The sequence below is a fragment of the Globicephala melas genome, chromosome 12 (genome assembly GCF_963455315.2).
Source record: "Globicephala melas chromosome 12, mGloMel1.2, whole genome shotgun sequence".
Taxonomy (NCBI): Eukaryota; Metazoa; Chordata; class Mammalia; order Artiodactyla; family Delphinidae; genus Globicephala; species Globicephala melas.
Window position 1 is genome coordinate 61,429,628 of NC_083325.1, and position 23,864 is coordinate 61,453,491.

A 23,864-nucleotide genomic window follows, 5' to 3' on the forward strand; every position below is an offset into this window, starting at 1 on the left:
CTGAAAGGTTATTTTTAAGGAACCAACTTGATATAAAGACAGAAGTGGATTCTAAGACAGACACAAAAGTAACAAATGTGAAATGTCTATTTTCCCCCTAGAATAATCTGAATTTTCATGGGATTTGATTCAATAAAGAATATTTAAAAATACAAGTCATAGTTCTTATCACCAAGGAAATTCATAAGATGTACTGCTATTTTAAAGAATACTATAGACGTAGACAAGCATCAAGGTAGGACAGGGAGGCGTGGCAGGTAAGGATGCTCCATATTGCAAATCAGTAGCTGTCAATTCATCTTAAAATATAGATTAAATACGTTATCACAAAACAGTTGCTGCGACAGTGGTGCATAGTTGAAGCGCTTACAACACTGGAACCTCATGACAGTTCCATTCCCTTTGGCAGTGTCCAAAGGCCCTTGCTATGAGGAAATCTCACCCAACAGGCCCAAAGTGTCATAACAAGGCTCTAGCCCATCTTCAAAAAAGAGTAAAACTTGATTCTTATCTTTGGAGATACGGCCTTTCCCTGCTTTCTGATTCCTCTAGCAAAACAAGCATAGATATTCTGGATTCAGTACATTGCTGATTCATTCAGAAACACACACAAAACAGCCAACAAAAAAGGTAAGAGACATTTCGTCAAGCTATAGATAATTAAGAATACATCTTCTGAGTTAAGAAATACGTACAGATATCCAAATGGACAATACTTTTCACAGATTATGAGTCTGCACTTCTTGGGGCGTGGGCGGCACTGACAGATCTCACAGTTGTGGGCATCGGTTAGGAAGCCAAAGGGGCAGTCCAAGGTGCAGCCTCGTTTGAGGCCCGTGCAAAGTTCCTCCCCTGTGAAGACACATGGACAGCACATTTCTTCCAAAGATGAAAGGAACAGAACATTTGACACTTCAGTGCCTTCCCCTAATCTTCCAATCTTCCACCGATGTAAATTTCTCAGCTCTACCACAGCATCAGCAATGGTTAAAACTTATAGATTGTGCTATTTCATGGTTATCAAAACGTAACTTCATGTTTTGGTACTAATATACACAATAAAGTCCAACTCTGAAAAACAGATTTCTGATCAAACCACTGATTACCATTTATTATTCGAAATGTGAGAAGTGGAAACTTACATCCCAAATTTCATTATGTATTTTTGCTCCTACTGCATGCCCATGAGAAACACATTCTTAAAGGTTCATACACGTTTACTCTTATGAGTTTTAGACGTTACCACATAATACTGCGTACCATATGCAGCATAAAGCATTGCTTACCCTTTCTTTAAAAGGTATATCTCTAATAACATAATACAAAGTGAAATAATCAGTGTTGCAATTAGATATTTTTTTCCCTACCGCTGACAAATATCCAGGTATTTAGATACTTAGTTAACTGACAAAAAAAAAAAAAAAATTTATGTGCCAAAGAAATACCTAGATTAATGTTTAACTATCCATTATTTAAAATGTTCAAACTCTCCCCTGTTAGCAGAATCTGGAGTGATGTTTAACTGTCCTCTGTTAGTCAGTTATAACTTATTATTGTAGAAGGGAAAAAAAGGAACAAAGAAATGGCGGCTGGCACAAGAAACTTCTATTAGCTTAATGGAAGCCTTGTAAATAAATTTTAAAAGGTGTGATGTAGGGCTTACTAGAGTAATATAGGCAACAAAAATGTTAAGGTAAATAAGAAAAGCACGCTTGGTGATGTAACTAAAGCAAATTGAGACGTCTGAATTAAATGCAGAATTTGAAAGATAATCAAATTTAAAGAAGTAGACATGATGATGGCAAAAGTATGGCAATGTTTGATTATAGTTCTGCGTGGACTGGTAAAGTGGGAAGCTGAGACTACTTTTGTTGAAATAATAAATAAATTTTATGTGTATATCCTTTAAGCATAAATATTGTAAATAATGTATAAGTTACCGGGAAAAACAGAACACATTTGTCCCCTCCACACACAAATCTTATAACCTAAAATTAAACCTTAACTACAATTAATAGGTAAAATGGGTTCATATTTTACATAAATATTTTAAGGTAGCATCTTTTGTGAATCTTAGCTGGCAATACTTGCATATTTAATTTGCTATCTTTTAAAAAGGATAATGTGATTTAAAGTATAATGTTCTACTTTGTCATCATCATAAACCTTTCATTACACATATTTAATATAACCTCGTGGGTCTGTATCATATTGTGAAGCAACTGATTACTAATCTGCATCCTTAAAAGTGAAATTCTAAATGGCTCATTTAAAATTTTGTAATTATATGACTTGAAAGGTCATCATTTTTCATCTCTTTCCCATTATTAAGGGAATGACGAAGGAGGGAGAAGACTGTCATAGCCGCATTTCTTTCTCTGACACAGAGATCTAAGTTGTGAATCCGTTTTTCTATTGCAAAAATTTTAAGTCTTGAAACCAAGTAGATTATGTTGAGAAACAGATGAACTAACACCACTGTGAGAACATCCCTGGGGATTAAATTCCTTGAAACTCTGAGTCTGAGCACCTTTGTGCCTTTATTTCTCTGGTCCTGTAAAAAAGGAGTTTTTCTATAATTTTTAATCTAGAATGGGCTTCATCCTTAACGAAAGCTGTTGCATCACTAAGTTTAAAAAATTTGATATAAACTAAGTTTGTCTTTACCTCTGCTTTGCAGTGGAAGGGAATTTCAAGCAAAGGCTGCTATGTGTGAACAAAAATACAGGACGTTCATAGACTTCGGACTGGCTGTGACATATTGGGCAGGTTGCCACAATGCTGCCCTGGCTTGGGACTGCTCACTGCCCTGCTATCTCGTTTCTCCTCCCCAGCAGAAGGGAGCTCTAGGGCAGGGACCTATTTTCTTTATTTACACAGTCCAGGTGCTATCACGGTGCTCAGCATGGAGTGAGTGCTCAATAAATACTTGCTGAATGAATGAACCAATCAAGATTCTTGCTATTTACTCCTCTACCCTCATCAAGACTGCCACATTAACAGAAAAATAATGGGATGAAAAAACTTACTGTTAGTACTGAAAAATTTCACAATACTGGCACTTGCTAAACATCTCCAAATACCACCTTCTAGCTTAGAAATAGAGAACATTAAAGATTTCAAGGTATTCCTAGATCCATGTATCAATTATGGATTTTTCTTCAGAGAAGTATAACGTCAAGGCAAACATTTACATAAAGAGCAGAACAGATAGATTAGAAACATCTCATTCATAGATGGGTGGGAGTTTTTAAGTTTGGTTGAAAAGTTTTAGTACATCACTGGAGGCAACCACAGAAAGAATGGTGGCTTTATGTTCATAATTTTTCAACATTATGACTTTGTTGTGATCTAAGAATGCTTTCTAATCCAGAGGGGAAAATTACCATTGAAGAGAAAGTGATAAATAATGGCAAAATACAGAGCCTGTGCATTATGGCTGGTCGATAGCAGCTATGCAATAAACTCTCTGTTCATTCGGGAGAAAAAAGAAGATGTTTTTGCTCCCAGGGCCAAAATGTGGCCCAACTGTGGGGAGCATCGTTTGTACAACATGTTGTAGTTGAACACCATGGAGCCTGCAAACAGAACACAGGGTAATGGTGCCCCTAGAGTTGTGTTGTGCTTCTCTGCTGCAGGACTTCACACTCTTGGGTTCTGGCAATTCTCAGCAACATGCAAGCAGTTAAGGATACCATGAATACAGTTCCTGAGACTATTAAATAAAGAAGTGCAAGACTGCAAATGGTGGTCCCAATCTTGACCTTGATAAGTGTTTGTTCAGAGTAACAATGAAATGAAAACAGGAGCCTGCCTCCTTGTATATGATGCTGTGACCTTCTTTAGATGTTTGATTCAGATATATGTTTCATGAAAATTATGAAAGGTTTTTTCTCCCTGCTACCATTAATTTTCTATGTCTGCACTGGTTTCTAGTTAAAAGCACTATTAATCCCTAGAATTACAGATTGTTAAAACTGGAAGAGCAGTTACAAATAATGTGATGAAATCCACTTGATTTAAAAATGTAGATGATAAGATGCTTAAAAAGATGGATGCCATTTAATTCACATAGATGTCACTTACTACATATCGTACCTATAGTAAGCTGAAATGTATTATGTATGTTTGACAGCAAACATTTTGGTTAAAAAGGAATGCTACTAACAGCTTGTAACAATGAAGTGTTAGATTTTTAGTAGCTTATCTAAATGATTTTAGTTTTAACTTTTGTTGCTATCATACATTCTTAAGCATTTTCTACCATGTTTCTTTTCTTTATTCTAAGTATGTCTTTGAATAAAGTTTAAATTCTCTATATGCCCTTGATGCATTACTTTGCTTAGCAGTGTTATAAGAAATGTTATTTGTTACAGGTTGAAAAAGAAAAGCTACAGTATGTTCAAATAAAAGAATCCTGTCATATACCTTCCATGTTCTTTTGAAGGACATGTTTCTACTGGGTTTTGATTTCAACCTTCAAGTGACTGTCTATAATATGCTTGATTATATTGCAATAGCATTACAACATATTAGCATATTACCAATATTACCAACACATTACCAAGATTAGTCAGGGATAAGGTCCATTTTTAACTTTTTTGTACCCCTAGTTTTTGGTGTATAGTAGGCACTCAATAAATGCTAGATGAATGAAAGAAGGAATGAATGAGCAGACAACAGGCCAGTAACAGGGGAGAAATATTTATTTGGCATTGGTCTTATTTTAAGAAAGAGATATTGATGCCAGTGGTCTATATATACGTCTAACCCCTAACGGAAAACTTGGGTATAAATGGTTAGGGCCATTGCATGTGAAACAGGCTTTGGTGGGATGCAGAAAAATAACATAAAGGAGAGATTTAGACAAAATCCATACTTATCACGTAGCTGCAATGGGAAAAAGAATATACTTAGCTATCCTTCAGTACCAGGGACTTCCTTTTTTCTAAAGCTAGGTGAAAGAGAGTGAGAATATTCGAGGGTTAAAATTAAAAGGCAAAAGGAAAGTTGTTTGTGTGCGCGTCCTCAGAGGACAGGAAGAACTGGAGGCAGGTTGGTGTCGGAACAAAGGAGGGAAACTGGGGGCTTTCCACGTCAGCTAGCTCTAGCTGACTCAGAAATGCATGTTATAAACCAGCTATCGTGTCAACAATTACCATATGTCGGGTAGTAAAGCTAGCTTTGCATTCACTAATTAGTCCTCAAAACAACCCATTACTTTGGTATTATTACCTGCCCTTTACAGATGAGGACACAGAGGCTCTAGGAAATAAAGCAACTTGCCCTGATCACCCAGATACAAGTCAGTATGATGCCAGAGTCTGGGAGGAGAGCTGGGTCCATACAGTCACAAGAATCTGACAACCGAGGATGTGGCAGTTTGATTTAATTTGACTCACCGCCCAAAGGTGTCAAATAATCAGGACTGCTAATGGGAGGGGATGAGAGCAGAATGCTCTATGGCTCTGTCATATACTTTCCGTGTACTTTTGTGTATGATATAGACAAAATGACAAATTCCAGCTGACATAAAATGCAATGGTCTCCTGTACATATTTCCTATGTGTTAATGAAATGGAGGTGCAAAGCAGGCAGTATGCATGGATGTTCCTTTTACAAAGCTAGAAAGCAACACTAACACAAAGACAGGCAGAGCAGAATTTTCCTGATAAGTCTCAATTTGCAAAAAGCCGGTCATATGCTTCTGACTTGCTTCAATGACAACTGAGGGAAATTGCTTCTTTGGATTTAACTACAAAGGGCTCATTGTGAATCAGCAGGGGTCTTATGTAGGTGTGCCCATGTGGCCAAAAGTTCATAATAACAAAGCCCAGGTGAAGATGGTAGGCAGGGTGACTAGGTACAATGAAATCTATATTTTTAGACTTCAAAAAGTTCAGAAAAAAAAAATAGGTATGCTCCCATGATCAGAAAGGATGTACAGCTCAAGAGATACGAGAAGGATTAAAATATAAACTCTTTGTGATACAATCACCAATTATCTTGGTGTCAAAAAAATCAAAGTTGACCATTTAAGCCAACAAATATGGCTGCCAAAGCAGCTCCCTAGTAAACTTGGCTTTCCAAAGGGAGGTATAAAAGGCAGATAGGTGTATAACAGGCACTGGTCCTCCTCTGAACAGAAACAAGTGTAGGAAGGCAGACAGTCCCCGATGGGTGGAGGCTCATGGGAAATTTAAAGGTGTAAACAACGATCATCACAACAACAGTTTGATAACCTCCGTTTCAGCACCAAGTCCATCCCACAGACAGTGTGATGGTAACAAGTAACTGAGGAAATCGAATTATGCAACTCCTACTTAGTATCTGTCTTCACCGAAAATATTCTTACAAAAGAAAGCACTGAATGATTAAGGTGAAGAGGAATACAGAGCCCAAGAAAACTGATAAATCAGAAAGTGATCATCTCTCTACATTAAGGAATTCTAACTCTCTGAGTCCAGGGTAATTATACCCAGAGGCTCATGGAGAACCTGCTGATTATAGAAGCACTGTCCATATTTGGAGACATCAGAGGGAATGGAAAGAGATTTCAGAAAACTAAAAGAGGCCAAATGTCATTTCAAAAGGGACAAAGGATTCTAGCACTACAGGAACTAAGCCTGACATTCACAACTGAAAATTCTGCAGAAGGAATGGTTAAACACGGGATATACGACATTTAGGAAAGAAAGCAGTGAATACCAGGAGCCAGTATAGGTTCATGAAAAACAACCCATACCCTACTAACTGCGTTTTATGTTTAAAGTAGGGTTTCCAGCAAAGGAATGTTGTAAATAGAATGTATTTTGATTTCAGATAAGATACAGATCAAGAGTTTCAAGATTTCCTTGTGGAGATGGAGCTGATATGTCGTCAGCTGAATAACTCCATAGAAGAAGTGAGGATTACGTTCAAAGTCATTTTGCAGGAAGGCCTTCAGTGCTAACAGGGCTCTCTCCTTGGTTCTATACAATTTAATTTATTTTAGTGCAATGATTTAGATGAGGACATGTAAGTTATGCTTATTTGATATAAGCTGGGAGGCATAGATAAAGTATGAGGTCACATCATCAAGATTCAAAAATATCCCAACTAGTTGGTAAACGGTTGAAAACTCTCAGGGTAATTTCTGGTAAAATTTGGCCCTGCATTTATATCATTAAAAAAAAAATCAAACGCTCAAATACAGAACAAATGAGAATCACCTATGTGCCTCTGATGTAAAAAGTACCAACTGGTTCTAGTTGCTTATAACCTCAGTGTTAGCCAACAGTGTATAATCCAAAGAGCAAATGCTCACTTAGACCACACAATAGCACTGCAGTGATCAGACCAAATTCTGCAATACTCTGTTTCTAGGCCACACATTTACATAAGGGCCAAGAAAGTTCTAGAAACTATGTCACCTGGGGAATGACTAAAGATGTTTATTCTGGTAGAAGAATTAGAGGAATTCAAAATCGTTTTAAACATGAAGGGCAATTTTTTTTTCCGGTAAGAAATGCAATATACTGTATCACATTTCAGAGATCATGGCCTGGCGACATGATCGGAATCTACGTGGAAGAGAGCTGGGATCGAGAAAGCGGAGCACATTCTAAAGACTATGGCTGCCACACATGGAATGTGACACCTCTGTGTGAGTGACCTCCTTGTCACTGATGACCCCGGCAAGGGCAGTACTGAGAGCTCCCTGGGTGTTTGGAAACATGTGCTCCAGAGTTCCCAGGGCTTCACCCATGACGCAGCCAGACATCAAGGAGTATCTGAACATAATGAAATGAGGGCAAAAACCGGAATAAAGGAGCAGCTCTTTTTCTCCAAATGACCATGTGTTTATGTTAAATACACTTTTTTTTCCCTTCTTTCAGGTTGCTAAGGGAATGTCATGAATAGGAATGAAAGAAAAGATATTCAATCACACAATATGCTTTGACAATATTAGGCTCTGAAAAAACACAGTCTTCCGTGTACTCACTGTTTTTGCACTGACAAGTTCGACAACCATTGTGATCAAGTTTGAAACCATAAATGCAGTCCTTCTCTGTCAGGGTGCAGTTTGATGACTCTCCACACGCAGGTGGATCAATTGTGATGTAGGTTGGTTCTAATAATAAAGAGAGAAAAAAAAATCAATGAAACATATGATTACCTCTTAGATGCTATTCAATCTTTGAAATCCCACACTATGGTAAGTCACAGGAAAAAACCTAATCAGTAATCTTCATCAAATCCTAGACTTTTATACTTTCATAATGTTGTTAGCCCCTGAAAAAGAAATATTTTTATTTAAACTTTTGAAAATCCAGATGCTCTATTTCTTTACATTTGAGCAATTTATGCATTTTTGGGTACCCTCACCACTACAGAAGCAGACAAGAAAGGTTAAAATGAATTTAAATCGTTATTCTTCTATTTCCTCCTGATGTTTTCTGAGTTTATTTTTTATAACAATCAGGAAACAGCTTCCAGCTGTCAATTATCTCACTCTCCATTTTGCAATACTTCTGAAATCTATGAGCGACTTTTCAAGTTAATAAATCAGATATGTTTCTGAGCCTTTAAAACATCTGAATTTCTTTGACCTTTTATGTGACACTCTCAATTATTACAGATGACATGACAGATCACATCATCTACAGGAGTTTATACTCAGGGCTTCAGGGAGTGGGGGAGACAGACACAAGCATTCGGGAGGAGGAGAGAGCAGCCACCCTGAGATGAGATGCACAGAAGAAACCAAGGCCGGAGGTGATTTTGACCTTCACTGCCATGTTACTAATGAGGAATTGTTCTGGCCTAGAGATTACTGTTACTAAACAGTAATCACACACTTACGTGAAGTGTATTATGCGTCTATATAACATCTGAAGTGCTCTTCATAAATGCCTTCAAGTTTTGGATCACAATCGGAAAGAGACGGGTGCTGTCATTATCCCTATTTTACGGATGAGGAAATCCAGCATACTGACTTGTCCAAGGTCACAGGGTTTAGTAAGTGGTGGACCCCAGATTCAAACGAGGTGTTCTGGCTCTAGGGTCACACTCTCAGCTTCTATGCAATACAAAGCGCATTGTAATGGTACCTGTTTTGCAGTGATTGATGAGGGACAGTTTATACAATGTCAGACTGTGGAGAGAGTGTTGTCAAAGGGAACAAGGACAGTGACGTATTTACGTAGCCTCTTTTCAACCCAAAGATACTATGAACTTCTTCAGAGTAAGCTGGTTCTCACAATATCTTTGTGAAGTGCTAAGTACAGAATGTCTCTACCTATGTTTTCACAAATGGAAAACATGAGGTGCAGAGAGGGTAAGTGGCTTATCTAAGTTTACATAGCAACCCAGTAGCAGGCTGGGAACAGAACAGAACAGAGGTGCCTGACCTCCTGTCCAACACTCTATCCATTAGTCCACACTGTCTTCTCAAGTTTCACCTCCCGTTACCATGGAAGAGAGACCAAAAATAAGTGTTTTAGGTGCCACTGATAAGATCAAGAGTTCTACATTTTTATCCACCTGCTAAAAGAGGCCAGTGATTCAACTCTTCACAGGTAGTGAGCAACTAGGACTTGTTAAAGAGATGCTTTCATCAGCATTCTCCCAGTGAGAGTACGTATGAAGACGGTGTAGCACATTCTCTATTTTTATTACAGCACAGTTGGCAGAACATCTCCCTGAAATTTTTATCTAAGATTTCCACTGCTGTGAAATTTCTAATTTCTTTCAACGACTAAAGTATCCTTTCTGACAGGTAACTGTAAACATCAAAAAGTGGTTTAGTTTTAGTCAAGTTTTAAGACTTAGTGAATTAAATACAGTAGTGCTGCTTTCCTCCATTCTCTTAAAATTTACTGTAAATATCAGCGGGTTTTAAACCTACAGTCTTTCCTTTATCACTACTCTTGTTACACATCCAAGATAATAATTGTTTCAGCCTTTAGCCATAAGACTGTGGAGGTTTCATCAAAATTATTCTAACCACAAATACAAGATAGAGCAGGGGACCTGGCTCGTGTCTCAGTAAACCATACCACAGATGATCCCATCGAAGGAGGAGTTAGGTCTACGTTCCAGAGAGTTAATAGCAAGGATCAGGGAAGGATTCTAAACTCTTTGTCCAGTGCTTTAGTGCATGGCTTACGGGCAAGGAAATGTCTTGGGCACATCTACGCAGACCCAAAGCTTGCATTCTTTACTGACATTTAAGTTTATGAGAAACTTTTGCCTTCAGAAAGTATACGATGGAAAAATATATATCTCGGCAGATGACACTGAAAATGCATAATAATCACAGGGCAGTATGGGATTTTATTTTCAGTGAATTTTAGGGATTTGTTAAGATAATCAATGGTGATGTGCATGCTATTTTTGGTACATATTATGATTAATGGATGGGATTAGGATTGTGCTCTGTGGCTAGAAAGTAAAAAAAACAAAAAAATTGGGTTGTTTGAGGATCAGAACCACAATACTGACAGTCCCACCCTTTATCCAAATGACTGTATCCGCTAGGTAGCCAGCTCCAGGGGTACGTCAAGCACACGTTTCTTTAGCAGAAGAAATACGTTCAACATGTTTCCCTGTAACATTCAGGATAACAGCTTGAGCTAAGTTTAACAAATGGGGAAAAAAATGCATAGAAGGGTTATTTAAGCAGGTGCTGGTTCTACAACGCTGTGTTGTAAATATTTTAGGTAAAACAAGTCCTCCTGGATGTCTTCCAGGCCTCAGATGACGTGGCAGAATGCAAAGAAGCCAAACATTATTCTGTGCCTCTAAAATTAATATTTCCCCATTCATCGATGATGTACATTAGAGGGAAGAAACCGGAAAGTATGTAAGTTTCAAAATCTGACTCCCTCAATACTTATTAAAATAAAACACAGAAAAACTCAACAAAACCAATTTACTCTAAAGCTATTCAACTGCCCCTCAATAGATGAGGCTGAACACAACACTCATCGTGATACATTAAATGTAGACAGAAGTCTAAATTATTTTTAAAAAGCATTTTAACACTAGTCATCTCACTTTATTATGTTAAATAAGTATTCTTTTCCTTTTCAAATACAAAGTGGAACAAATTTTAAAAACCTTTTTTTTTTTTTTTTTTTTTTTGCAGTACGCGGGCCTCTCACTGTTGTGACCTCTCCCGTTGCAGAGCACAGGCTCCGGACGCACAAGCTCAGCGGCCATGGCTCATGGGCCCAGCCGCTCCACGGCATGTGGGATCTTCCTGGACCGGGGCACGAACCCATGTCCCCTGCATTGGCAGGCGGACTCTCAACCACTGCGCTACCAGGGAAGCCCAGAAACTTTTTAAGGATAGTGGAGCGTGTGTTTGGGGTACTTACTGCTGTTATCCTCTGTCGCTGGAGTAACTGCTGATTTGTAACAGACACATATGCAGGCAACTAGCTGTCTCCTAACATTTTATCTAAAGTCATACATTATGCACTATTCCCTTTCATCATTCTCTCAACATTTTAGTGCTCAGTTTCCTACCATGTGAGGCCATCTCTATTTTAGAATTCTGTAAACTATAAATTGTTTAGCAAAAACACTGACATTATCATAAACGGATCTGAGAATCCGCTTTCAGTCCAGTATATTAATATGTAATCTCAGAACTGGTCCTGTTACTAACATCAGGGCAGTCTTTTGAGAATGAAGTGCTGTGAGTCTACTGAAATTCAATTTCTTATTCTACATAATGAACACCAAAGTGAGACACACTTGATACCATCCTGAATGAGAGTATTTCAAATCAACATTGCATTTACAGTCCTTAGAGAATAACCAAGAGCTGGTTAGACTTTCTGCAGTTTCTATACAAGGAAGTTCTTGGTGGGGGAAGAGGTAAGTTTGAAGAGTCCAGAATCATGGTATCACAGTATGATTGTTTCTAATCCAAATAAGTAAAGGAGCTTGAGGAAGTGTTAGTGAAATCTGTGAAACGTGCACTGTGCTTGTTAGAGCAGCCTGAAATTTGCGTATTGGGAATTGTTATTATCCCCCACATTCTTTAGTTTATGCCACAGTGCTCTGAATATGGAATATATCCTGATGGGTCTTGGCCTGAAGACCAGATGATCCTCATTTAAATCCCACTCTTCTGTGCTCTTAGATTACACGGGGGTACAATACTGACATGACATGCTAGAGAGTACATGCTCCTCTAGAAGGATGACGGCGATGCCATGTCCTTGGAGAGTTTGGTGATTATCAGTTGAACAGAGGTCCTGCTAAGACTTTTGAAAACAAATGCATCTGCCTGTTGCTGGAAGCAAAGAAAATGGTCTCCTTTTAAATTGGTTGGGCAGATATGCGTTAGTGGGCCTCTTTCAGAAGAGAGAAATGGTCTTGGATCTCCTTGTTTAGGAGAATGAGAAAATGCTTGCACAAGGATGGATTTGGCGAGGGGAAATTCAATGAAGTACTGCTTACAGTATCACCCTGAAATTCCATCTCATCTTGTATTGAATCAGCTGAGGAATTAAAGAAATACCTTAATGTCCTCCAAAGGAAGAAGGCTTGAAACAGCAGGAATTCATTGTCTTTGGCTACAACTATTTCTAAAGGGAACCCTGGAACCGCTTCTTTGTGGAGAAGAATTCTAGAAATATTTTCTGAGCCTAGAAGCAATAAAGAACAAAAACGCGTGTTTGTTATGTCTATATCCATTTGCTGTTTCCTACCCTGCATCTGGGTGGGAATCTCTACTTTCCTCCACCTGTCCTTTTCCTGAATGATTTTTAAAGACTTTCCAAGTACCTTATACTCTCCGGAAGAGCTATTTTTACAAGAACCCTTGGGATTGTGTCAGGAATGCAGATGTTCAGCACCAATTCTTATCCCAAGTCTTAGAAAACAAAATTCTGGAAAAAAACTATTATAACTTGCAGTAACATAAGCAAACACATATTGGCTCTTTATTTTATGTTTAATTAAAATTAGGGATGGATATTTCTTTCACATTCTAGGAAGCCCAACAAACCCCTTATCAGTAAAAACATTTCCAGGAAAACATTCACGTTTTTCAAGATTTAGAGAACCTCAGACACTAAGTTTCTGAAGAACACCACCAATATTCTACACTGATGTTCAAGTATTTTCTAGAAGCAATTTTATCTGCTTACTGGGGATATTAAGGCACTGTGATCACAATTAATTTGGTCAAGAGTATAAAGTTGAAATGAAAATCATTATTTTAACTCCAAGGCCACATCACTAGACCATAAGGTAACATACATTTCATTATTCAGGGGGTATAAATGTGTTAAGCAAATCTAAGCTCTATACTTTCTTGCTTTTTGTTATTTTACTTTATGGAAAATTTTCCAAAAAGAGGAAAGGAAAGTAAGAAGTTGAAACTCCAACTCAACCTTTTAAGGTGTTGACTTAAAGTTTTAGTATCAGTCCTGTCATCATCATATTGGATATTTCAACATGTTTGGGACAACAACAGAACAAAAAAGAATGTATTTTGACTACCAGTTATTTAAAAATGTATAATAATAATGTTAATTTGCTTCTAAAACAATGTATATAATCACTGATTTTTATTTTTCAGATATAGCTTAAATGAAAATGTTAATAAATGCTTTTTGGTGTCTAATCTGTATTACTCCACCGAACTCCTCGTTTTGAATTAATACATACAAGGTTCTTCTCATTACCTTGATTACTATGAGCTGTTTATCTTGCAAATAATACTAATCATCTCCATTGACAAATATGTGAAGTACTCTTTCTGATTAGCAACCCTGGGAAGGCTGACAGCCAACTAGTAGCTCCTGAGTATGGGTGGGTGACTCTGGAAAAGTACACTCGTGTAAGGCATACAGAGCCACCGTGCTTAGGACTGTCTGCAGCACTGACTCTGTTAGGAGGGTAATCATTAGCTCTGGTTTCAGACCTCAATCGTCTCTAGGAGTACTGCTGCCTCCCCGTGCTGTGCTCTGGGTGAATGGCACGTCTGGAGGGCCTGGCTGTGGGCAGCAGCTGTCTGCCAGCACCCTAGATTCCTACGAATCGTACAAGTGCATGCACGCGCACACAGACACCCACAAACCAAGGGAAGTTTTTCTGGAAAAATCTCTCTATAGGCAAATTTCTAGAAAGCATAGTGGTTTTTTTTTTATGGCAGATATGTTCTTAAATTTCTTTTATAAGTTAAAAAAAATTCATATGGAAGTAATAAGATAAACGAAGCTAATTCCTATCTGTCTCTTATTACTTCTCCTTTTGGGATTTATTAATGGTTCGCATACTTCACGTAGCTTTTCTGTGTAAATTCGCAAGCCTGCTTATTTGATTGCGAGAAACAAAGATGAACAATTATGTTGTCTTTTCAGACCTAATTCAGGCACTCTCTTCCTTAAGATTTCTTGGGTGGGGGTGGGGGTAGGGGGAATGGCTGGACTTGGTTAAGCAATGTGAGTACCTAATAAGTGGGAAAATTCCAAAGCTTCACTTGGTTTATATGGCTAAATATATCAGGCCTCCTTATAGCCCTACAATTACTGGTAGCCTGTCCAGGGCCATAAAACTGGAGATAAAGTTGGCCAAGACAGAACCAAAGGAGATAGCTTATCTGTTTTACTGTGTCTTCGTATGTCATTCTGTTACCACAGTTGCTTTTCAAATGTGACCATAACTAGTCAGAAAACCATTCAAATAAATCAGCAAATTGTTAACATAATTGCAGCCTAGGAAAAGGTAAAGATGAAATGTTCCCAAATGAAGCTAGAGGGAAAACTCTATTAATGTAGACAATAAGAAAAAAAAAGTTGAGGATACAAAAATTCCCTAATCTGGAAGTGGGAATTTCCATGGGGTATGAATGTGTATTTAAGAAAGTCTCATGGAGTCATGGAAAAAAATCTCCTGCAGTTGGAATTTTCAAATTCTTCCAGCCACTGCACATTTATCCTTTTTTTCCTTTGTATATATTTCTCATAACAACACCTACATCCTTGTAATTTCTAAAGTACTTATCTCAGAGCAGTTTCTTTATTTTAAAATGAATGGTGTGAAAATGTTCCCAAGACTTGTATTATTTTATGGGCAGATAGAGAAGCAATATATTTACTTTAGGCCTATTTATTAACTTTGTATGCTTTTCCAAGGAATCTTGGCTGTCGGTCATATTTTTCTTCCTTTACCAATCTCATGTTTAATAGGAAAAGACAGTACTACGATTATGTGATTATTAAAAGACCACAAAAAGAAAAATTAAAAAAAAAATTTTAACAGAGAATGGTGTATCTTTTTCCAGGAATTCAGCTTGAGAGAGCTCACAAAATGACTGGATTCCAAGAATAATCTGGACCTTTTATACTTGTCTTATATTTTATCCTTATATTATTGTTATTGTTTATTCTCACAGAGACTACATCTTGGTAACCTTTAACTGGGAAGAATGCGCCATATTTATAAGTACATGTGTATATGTGTATCTGCACATTCTAATAGCTATATTCGGCTGGGAGAGGGGTGTCAGATGGTCAGAATTCTGTTATTTCAACCTGCCGCTCTGCGAAATGGCTGACGACCAGCGAGGAAGGATCTTCACATTAGGGGCAATGGTTTGTTCACTGTTTACAACTTCAGCATCTAGCACAGTACTTGGCCCACTGTAGCACTTAATGAATGAACAAAGAGGACAAAAGGACACTTGAGAACTGAAATTCAGGACACATTTTTTTAGAAAGAGCCCCACTCAATATTGTCCCCAACAGGCCGAATCTATAATTTCCTAACTTTTGTAGGATTGGACAGTACGTTCCTTAGGGTCTTCGTCAAGGCAGAAGTCCCTTGCACATAGTAGGTACCCAATAAATGAGCTCCACTGAAGTAGTAAGCTAGATTTAGAAGGCTGTTGTGAACCTGACACACTAGTAACAGTGAAAACTAAATGCAAGTCCCCAAACCCAAACAGTCTAAAACGAGGTACTCAGTAGCCTATGAAATGGTTAAACTATGATCTGCACTTCTGGCCTAACAAGGCACAAAAGTACACAGAGCACTGTGGAAGGCCTTCCTTCAAAATTCTTAACATAAAATCTGACACCCCAGATTTCAATTACCTGGGTAATCCATTTCTGTGACTACCTCACTCCTTGATGGTGCCAAATAAATAACGTGTTATTAAAATAGTCCTGAAAATAACCGGGCACTCACTCAACTCGGCAGCTCATCTCGTACTGGATGAAGGATGGGTGCTTGTGCCGAAGGCCCAGCAAATCTGCCTGCTGATTAAGCAACGACCGGCAGGAATCAGAGTGAGACAGGGGAAGCGTGTGGATCAGAAGGCACAAGTGTTGATGACGGTCTATCTCGGTGCTGGGCACACTCAGTGGAGACCTGACTACCACTGCTCAGGGCCTGCAGCCTGGCTGGGTGTGAATGAGGCTGGGCCCACGGCAAGCGTGAGGACAGAGACATCTGGGGAGACAGCTCAGCGCTCTCGGGTGGAGCTGTTTCCCCAGGTGGGAGAGGCAGGAACGGACAAGGGGAAGCAGGCTTTCCAAGAGGTCAAACAGCAAGGTCAAAATTCCAGGCCGAGGTTCAGGGAAAACCCGGATCAAAGGCTGGGTCACAAAAGACAAAAATAACAGTAACTGGGGTCTCAGTAATGAGAATGGAGCCAGGAGCAAGAAAAGCCTTGAATCTGAGCCACGACGATCAAATACTTTGATATTCACTGACTTATTTTCTTCACCCTCTCCCTTCTTACGATAAGGGTTCTAGAGAAGTAATGCCAAGGACACGGACTTGGGGTTAGAAGACTGAGCTTGAGTCCCTGTTCTTTCATTATCTTACACATGATGCTGAACCTCTTTGGGCTTCTATAAAGTGGGAATTCCCACTATTCCTACCTCACAAGATCATCGTAAGACTCAAATAAGATCGTAAAGAGGGGACTGTTCCATAAACTCGAAGTGTTAACAGAATGTTACTTGTTGCTATAATTATTGTTGAAATGACTATCCTGCCTGCTTAGAGCTAGAACTGGTCTCAGATGATGGCTCAGTAAATGAATTATGAGTCCTTTTGCAAGCCTCAAATGTTCAGCTGATAAATGCTCTGACAACTGGCTTGGCATTCTGAATCCTGTCCATTGTAACTTACGCATCATTTCTATCTCCACTGATAACATGAAAAGCATCTGGGGTGTGGGTGGGTCCATGACATCCTTTTATATGGTCTGGTAAGCTTTGGAGGGTGTTAGTGACTGGCCACTGGCGCCTTTCACATCTGCTGAGTTGCAGTCTGAATATCATTGTTTCGACTTTTGACTGTGTCCATGGTGTCTCGAAGAGAAGAGAAATCTCTTCATAATCAGCTTATCCAGTGTGAGTTGAAACAATGCTTCTGTGTGCCTGGCTGACCCCATGCTTCCTCTCTCATGATGGGTGCCTTGCTCATCTTCGAAGATGAGGGCAAATTCATCACAGTACAATTTATACTGTTTTGGTAGTTTTGCCAGTAGTTCTGCCATCCTCAAGCTGAAAGAGGATATGGAAAATCCATCTCTAAAAGATGTCTTTGATCAGCAAATCTTAGTTTCAGTAAGTCAGTGATATGAAACTTATGTCAACAATGAGATAATTCAACCAGTACTTTCTTAACAATAATACTGGTGGGGGTGGTCATGTTTGAAACAATAATGTCCTCAGTGTCTCTGTCACAGCACTGCCGAACACCCCTATTGCTTTCATCTGGTCTAAGATCTCCATGGAATCTTTTTAAAACTTGGTTCCCAGAAAGCATGAGAGAGTCACAGTCTTGAAAAGATCTAAGCTTGCTGCCCTCTTTCAATACGCAAGGCCTGAGGCCGGCCCAAACTGACAGTTGATTATCTCCGAACATTTTTTTAGTTTCATGAACAAAATAGAGACTCCCTGAACTGCTTTAAAATGTGAGCTGATTTGCAGGGCAATAGCTTTCCAATTAAGCTGAAAAAGAACACCATTTTGTGTTGTCCTTCAAATGCCCAAACTACGGGTGGCAGGACCATAGTGCAAGGCACCGGCGCAGGGGCACCGAATACATAAACAAGCATTAAATATACTTTGCTGGATTCCAAAGCAGACCCAAGGCCGTCTCAAATTATATATGTATACGTTTTTAAAGTGAGGAGATGAGGACCAAGGTAACTTTTAAGTAGAAAGAATACGTTGCAGCCAGGAATGAGGTCGGCACACAGGGTGCACGCTGTGAGGTCCTGCCTGGTTGGGGACGTGGCTTACAGACTCATCTCTCAGTTTGCTCTAGCAGCCAAGGGGAAAAATCAAACCCAGAGCGCCACATGACTCTCAGGGTCCCCAAGGACCAAGCACTTGTTGGTCTTAGAATGTTCTTGGGGATTCTTAGTCTCGGTTCATGATGCTGCAGAATGAGAGCTGGAGCCTTGAACCGAATCTTATTTTCGACTGGCAGCGAGTATTAAATTCTGTGGTCTCCAATGGTCTGGATCCCTGAATTGGGCTCTGTTTCAAACGAATGTGATAAATCCAGCTTCTCTTAGATGTGAAAGTAAAATTCACTGGCTGTGTAAACAGGTATCCTGTAGACATACATGGCAAGTGAAAACTTGGTCAAACGGCTAATAATTCAACTCGAACTGAAAAATGTGTAAAACGCAATGCATCACTATCCTCTCATGTTTCGAACAAATTTCAAAAAAGTTCTAACTGTTCATTATTGCTTGTCCCATATCAAATTGGGATTAAACTGATGGTATGACCCCAGACCAAGATCTGGCCCTGCCGAGCCCCCGGGTAACAGATTTCCCAACCTGCGTGATGATGGATAGTGAGCATTTCGGGAGTCTCAACTGCAGAGGATAACAGGTGGGTACGATCCAGCTCCCTGACACCTCAGCAGCCACCTGTGACGGGACATCCATCAATGGGCAAGGGATGTTCTTCAGTAGACATTTTCATTCCTTCGCTCTGCCCTGTTATTTTACAACAATATTGCAGCAGATATTTTATCTTCAACAATCCGCCAGACACAGCACAGAAAATACTTCAATAGGGCCTTTAAAAACAGTTCACTGGGTTGCTCACCATCTCTAATACTAACCCTCATGTATTAAACAATGTGAAATCATTTTGCTCATTTAAGGTTAAGACTATAAAATGAGACAGTTTAAAATGGTACAATCAGAAGTGGAATTCGAGAACTAAAATATTAGAAATAAATTATATTGGAATCACCACCACTTTTTTTTTTTTTTTTGCGGTACGTGGGCCTCTCACTGTTGTGCCCTCTCCCGCTGCGGAGCACAGGCTCCGGACGCGCAGGCTCAGCAGCCATGGCTCACGGGCCACCCGCTCCGCGGCATGTGGGATCTTCCCGGACCGGGGCACGAACCCGTGTCCCATGCATCGGCAGGCGGACTCTCAACCACTGCGCCACCAGGGAAGCCCTCACCACCACTTTTAAAATAGTTATTTCTAGAGGGAAATTATTTTAGTCTAATTTATTTGAAAATAACTTTGAATGGAACATCTGCAATTCTACAAAAAGTTGTAATATAATAGATGACCATTTAAATGTATGCCTCTAGTCCCTAGAAGTCATACAAATACTATGTGGTAAGTGAACTGATTTTTTTTTTCCCAATAAACACACCAGGAATTGCACTTACAAATAAGTGTTACTGCTAAAAGCACTCACTTTTGTGGGCTATATGCTTGTGCTAAAATGTTGTTCATGTTAAAATTCTATTTGAAACTTCTCTTCAGAATCTCTTTCAGAGGAAATTACTGTGTCATAGAAGACAGAGTGCTTTTACTTCACTGTCACTTTTTGCTTCTTCTGAGAAGTTTTACCCAGCTAGATCACCCAGCCTTTCCACCAGACTTAGATGTGAATGACTTTGACTATTTCCTAGAGTCTAATAAACCTTTAAAGTCAGGGGTTTACAAAGCTAAGAATTTTCAAAAGGATGTGCGTGAGGCAAGCTGCAATGTCAGTTTCAACAGAGAAGTACCAAAAATATTCTGAACGACGGTATTCTTGCAATAGCTGTACAGTTCCCATATAACTATTTTGAAAGGAAAAACACTTCACTTGGATATGTAAGGCTTGGTTATGTTTAAAAGTAATTTCATTATGTTAAAAATAATTTCACTACTTTATAGTTGGACCTTGCATTGATGGGAACAAATAAACAAGCTTCATATAAAAAGTGCTGTCAAGTGCTTTAAATACAGGTGTGCTGAGACCTATCCATTCCTTAGAATTGAGGCAAACAGTGGAAGGAGCTGAAGATGAGGATTTTAAAGTAAGACGGTCTAATAAGCCATGGCTAGTAAAGCAGGACATCTCTCAAAACGTAGACAATGTGATTACCAGTTAAAATGCTAAATTCTATTAGGTTGACAAAAGTTAAAAGGAAACCAATTCTGCTACTTCTGGTCAATGGTTGTACCCTAAAGAAAATGGAATCTTTCTTTTTAATGTCCATAAGCCTTTTCTGAAGGGCATGTCTCTTAATAACCTTCATTAACTTCTGTTTGGTTGCCTAAGAGTTGTCTCTTATCCAAAAAAAGTTTAACACAGTCTCAGTAGAGATTGTGTTTATTTAAGCTTGTTGGAAAAACATTCCTATCATTTCAAGAATGACTAAATATTTTTCATTCACATAGCTGGCATTCCAGACTCTGTTTTCCTGCCTCTGTTGATTAGATGAAAATTAGCAGGCCCAAGTCTGAACTATTAGATTCGATTATGATCTTAGTAGGAAAATTATGAGACTCCTGGCAGTAATGCCCATTTAGGTATGGGAAGTAAACAGCAGAGGAAATAAAGAGGAACCTGCCCCTTGCAGGCCACTTCCACAGGGAAATACTTAATAGGTGGGACTGCCAAATGCCGGAAAATCACAGGCAAAGGTTTCTCTAATCAAGTGTTTCAGAATCAGCTCTGAACCATACCATTCTAATGTTATTTGAAATACCTAAAGATATTTTAAATCCCCAGAGAAAACAAAAATACTATGAAATTCATTCATGAACAATTTTGGATGCTTAGGTTAAAGGACACCTAGGTTGACACATGGTCATCTGCTATGCATTTGTTACCCCACATATGACCTTATTTGGACAAGCCAAAAAACACACTGTGCTATATTTTAATTTCCATTTATGGAACTAGTTTCCAGGACACTTAGAGTTAAAGGATGAAACATGCCTAACAGTCTTTGAAATATTATGAATATTTTATTATTCTCGGCCTACTAATAATAGCATGGTATATGGCACTGAAGCAGTACCACCCATAAACTGAGTTTTGATCCCTGTTACGTACCAGAACATTAATATCATGTGACCCTGTGGCATCTGTGACTTCACTGCCTCTGGGGTCAGCCAAACTATGTTTGATTCCTTGCCACAGAAGCAGTAGCTTAATCGTTTGAGATACTGTTTGGTGAGGAAGTATTATGGGCGGGGCTGGAAACATATTTTCTTGTTTCAAGGAATTCCCACCCAGATATGTGCCTGGTACAGACTTTTCCATCAGCCCAGGAGAAACCTCATTTGAAGGGTGGCTTGATTCAAACGATATCAGAATTTATGGAAAGAATATAGCGCTCCCATAAAATCAGTATTGATGATGAGGAGGACAGTCTATTTCACAGCTCAAAGACCTCCAGCCCTTTAGAGGACCGCAGCATATGATCTACTGGGTGAGCTGATGCTGAAGTGGCTCATTAAATCCACAAGGTCAAGAAATGCCTCATGTCCTCTCTTCAACACTGTCCCAGGTAGGACCAGGATTTCCCAAGTAAGGGATCCAAGACAGCCGGCTGGCAGGAAGATGGCTGATGGCACAGCTGTCATGTTCCATCCTAAGTCCAGAGAATTAGAAAGACTCCATGGACAGGGAGTCAATTTTTATTCCTCCACTCCAAGAGTTGGTTAAGTCCAGGTTAGCAGAATCACGAGGCCTGCCTGAAACTCAGCTCAGTTTCAGACAATAACTCTGCAAATAACTTTCATTTGAAGTTCTTATTATGGAAAAAATCTTTAAAATATTGAAGTAGATAGAATAATATGATGGACCCTCATATACCCGCTACTCAGCTGTGACAATCTACAAATAACTCTCTTATTTCCTGTGTGAATTTGGAAATAGATTTTGCTTTTGTTTCAGAGAAACGGAAATAGTACAAAGGAAAGTACCCATTGTGGTTGGAAAATACCCAACCACAAGCATGGAATTTATTTACTAGCAACTCAAATCCTAATATTGAATGCTAACTTGTAAAATATTACCGATGCTGTTTCTAGTTCTTGAAAAGTGATACTCTTGGCGTTGGCTCTGAAATCCCCAGGGTCATCAAAACCATCAACTCATCCCAGCTGGAGACTCTGCACATACTGGGCCTAAAGAACACTCAGGTCACAGTGGCCACCTGGGCAGGGTCCAGCCACAGCCCAAGATGAGACAGCAGATCAGATCTGACATCAAGACTAATCAGGGATGATGAAATTCTTATCTCCTGCATCAGGTGGAGATGGCCTCATACTTGTCCACATATCTTGCATTTTTCTTGTTGCGTCATCACGGTCATGTCATTACATCATGAAGCCAGTATTTCCCTCCCCAACACCTTATCTTACTTTTTTTTTTTTTTTTTTTGCGGTACACGGGCCTCTCACTGTTGTGGCCTCTCCCGTTGCGGAGCACAGGCTCCGGACGCGCAGGCTCAGCGGCCATGGCTCACGGGCCCAACCGCTCCGCGGCATGTGGGATCCTCCGGGACCAGGGCACGAACCCGCGTCCCCCGCATCGGCAAGCGGACTCCCAACCACTGCGCCACCAGGGAAGCCCCCTTATCTTACTTTTAATTACAAAACAAACGGATATTTTTTTTCATGGAAAATGGCACCCTGTCCTTAGGGTCCCTCTGACATTAAGAATCAACTTAGACAGGATTTACACCTGGCATTACTGGGAAATCAACTAGCAAATTATTCTCAATATCTAACTGTGATATTAAAAAAAAAAAAAAGTCTAGCTGAAAACAAGGCAGTGGTACTTATACACTCTCAGCGCAGGTCTTAAAAGCAGTACATTAAATGTGACAGTGAGCATTAGCCTTGGAGGGTCTGGAGAAGGCCCACTTTAATTCTGTGATTCTGGACTTCAGGGGCTGAACTGAGAGAGGATAAACCACAGTTTACAAACCAGTCTTGGAAGGCTGCCCCTGGGTGGGAGTCGAGAGCTACGTGCTCAATCAGGAGGGTGAGCAGTCAATCTGAAGCTAACTGGTCCAACTCACCTGTAGGCGTCTGGACCCACCGTGTGCCAAACATACTTCGTGTAACACTCTGCTTTCTGTTCTCAAAGTGCATTTTCAAATAGAAGCATTTATACATTAATCTTTCTTCAGTTCACCAGAGGTCAGCATCTGACCCCTTTCACAGCGTTGGTTAAGGAAACCCTCTATCAGGGTCTGTTGTCTTATTCCAGTCTTTCCCCCTTCGCTAACTCACTCACTCATCATCCATTCATTAACCATTTTTGAGCACCTACTTACATGACAGGTGCTGTTTTAGGGATTCAAAAGCATACGGTAAATCCTAGCTCATGGGGGACGTAGCCTCTTTTAGGCTACTGGTCGATAAGTGCACTCTGTCTCAGAAGCAGTATCCTTGCAGGGGTCCAGAGCCAGGGCTCTGGAGATACACTGCTCTGCCACTTCCGAGCTGTAGGCCCTTGGGCAAGTTACATGACTTCGGAACTTTGGGTTCTGTAATCATAAATTGGGATGGCAGTACCTGCACAAGAGGGGAGGTGTGAGGATCAAATGGGCTGATGCTCTTAAAGCA

General features: G+C 39.6%; 1 protein-coding gene across 5 annotated transcripts in view; it reads right to left on the minus strand.

Moving 5' to 3' along the window:
• Window positions 1-23,864, minus strand: part of CRIM1 (cysteine rich transmembrane BMP regulator 1) — a 208,502-nt gene that overhangs the window by 44,956 nt on the left and 139,682 nt on the right. For all 5 annotated transcript variants that reach the window (XM_030857944.3, XM_060309070.2, XM_030857949.3 and 2 more), the window contains 2 exons: window positions 7,985-8,113; window positions 696-852 (listed from right to left, as the gene is read on the minus strand). In XM_030857944.3, coding sequence (XP_030713804.1) covers window positions 696-852; window positions 7,985-8,113 — 286 coding nt within the window. The remainder of the gene's footprint in view (window positions 1-695; window positions 853-7,984; window positions 8,114-23,864) is intronic.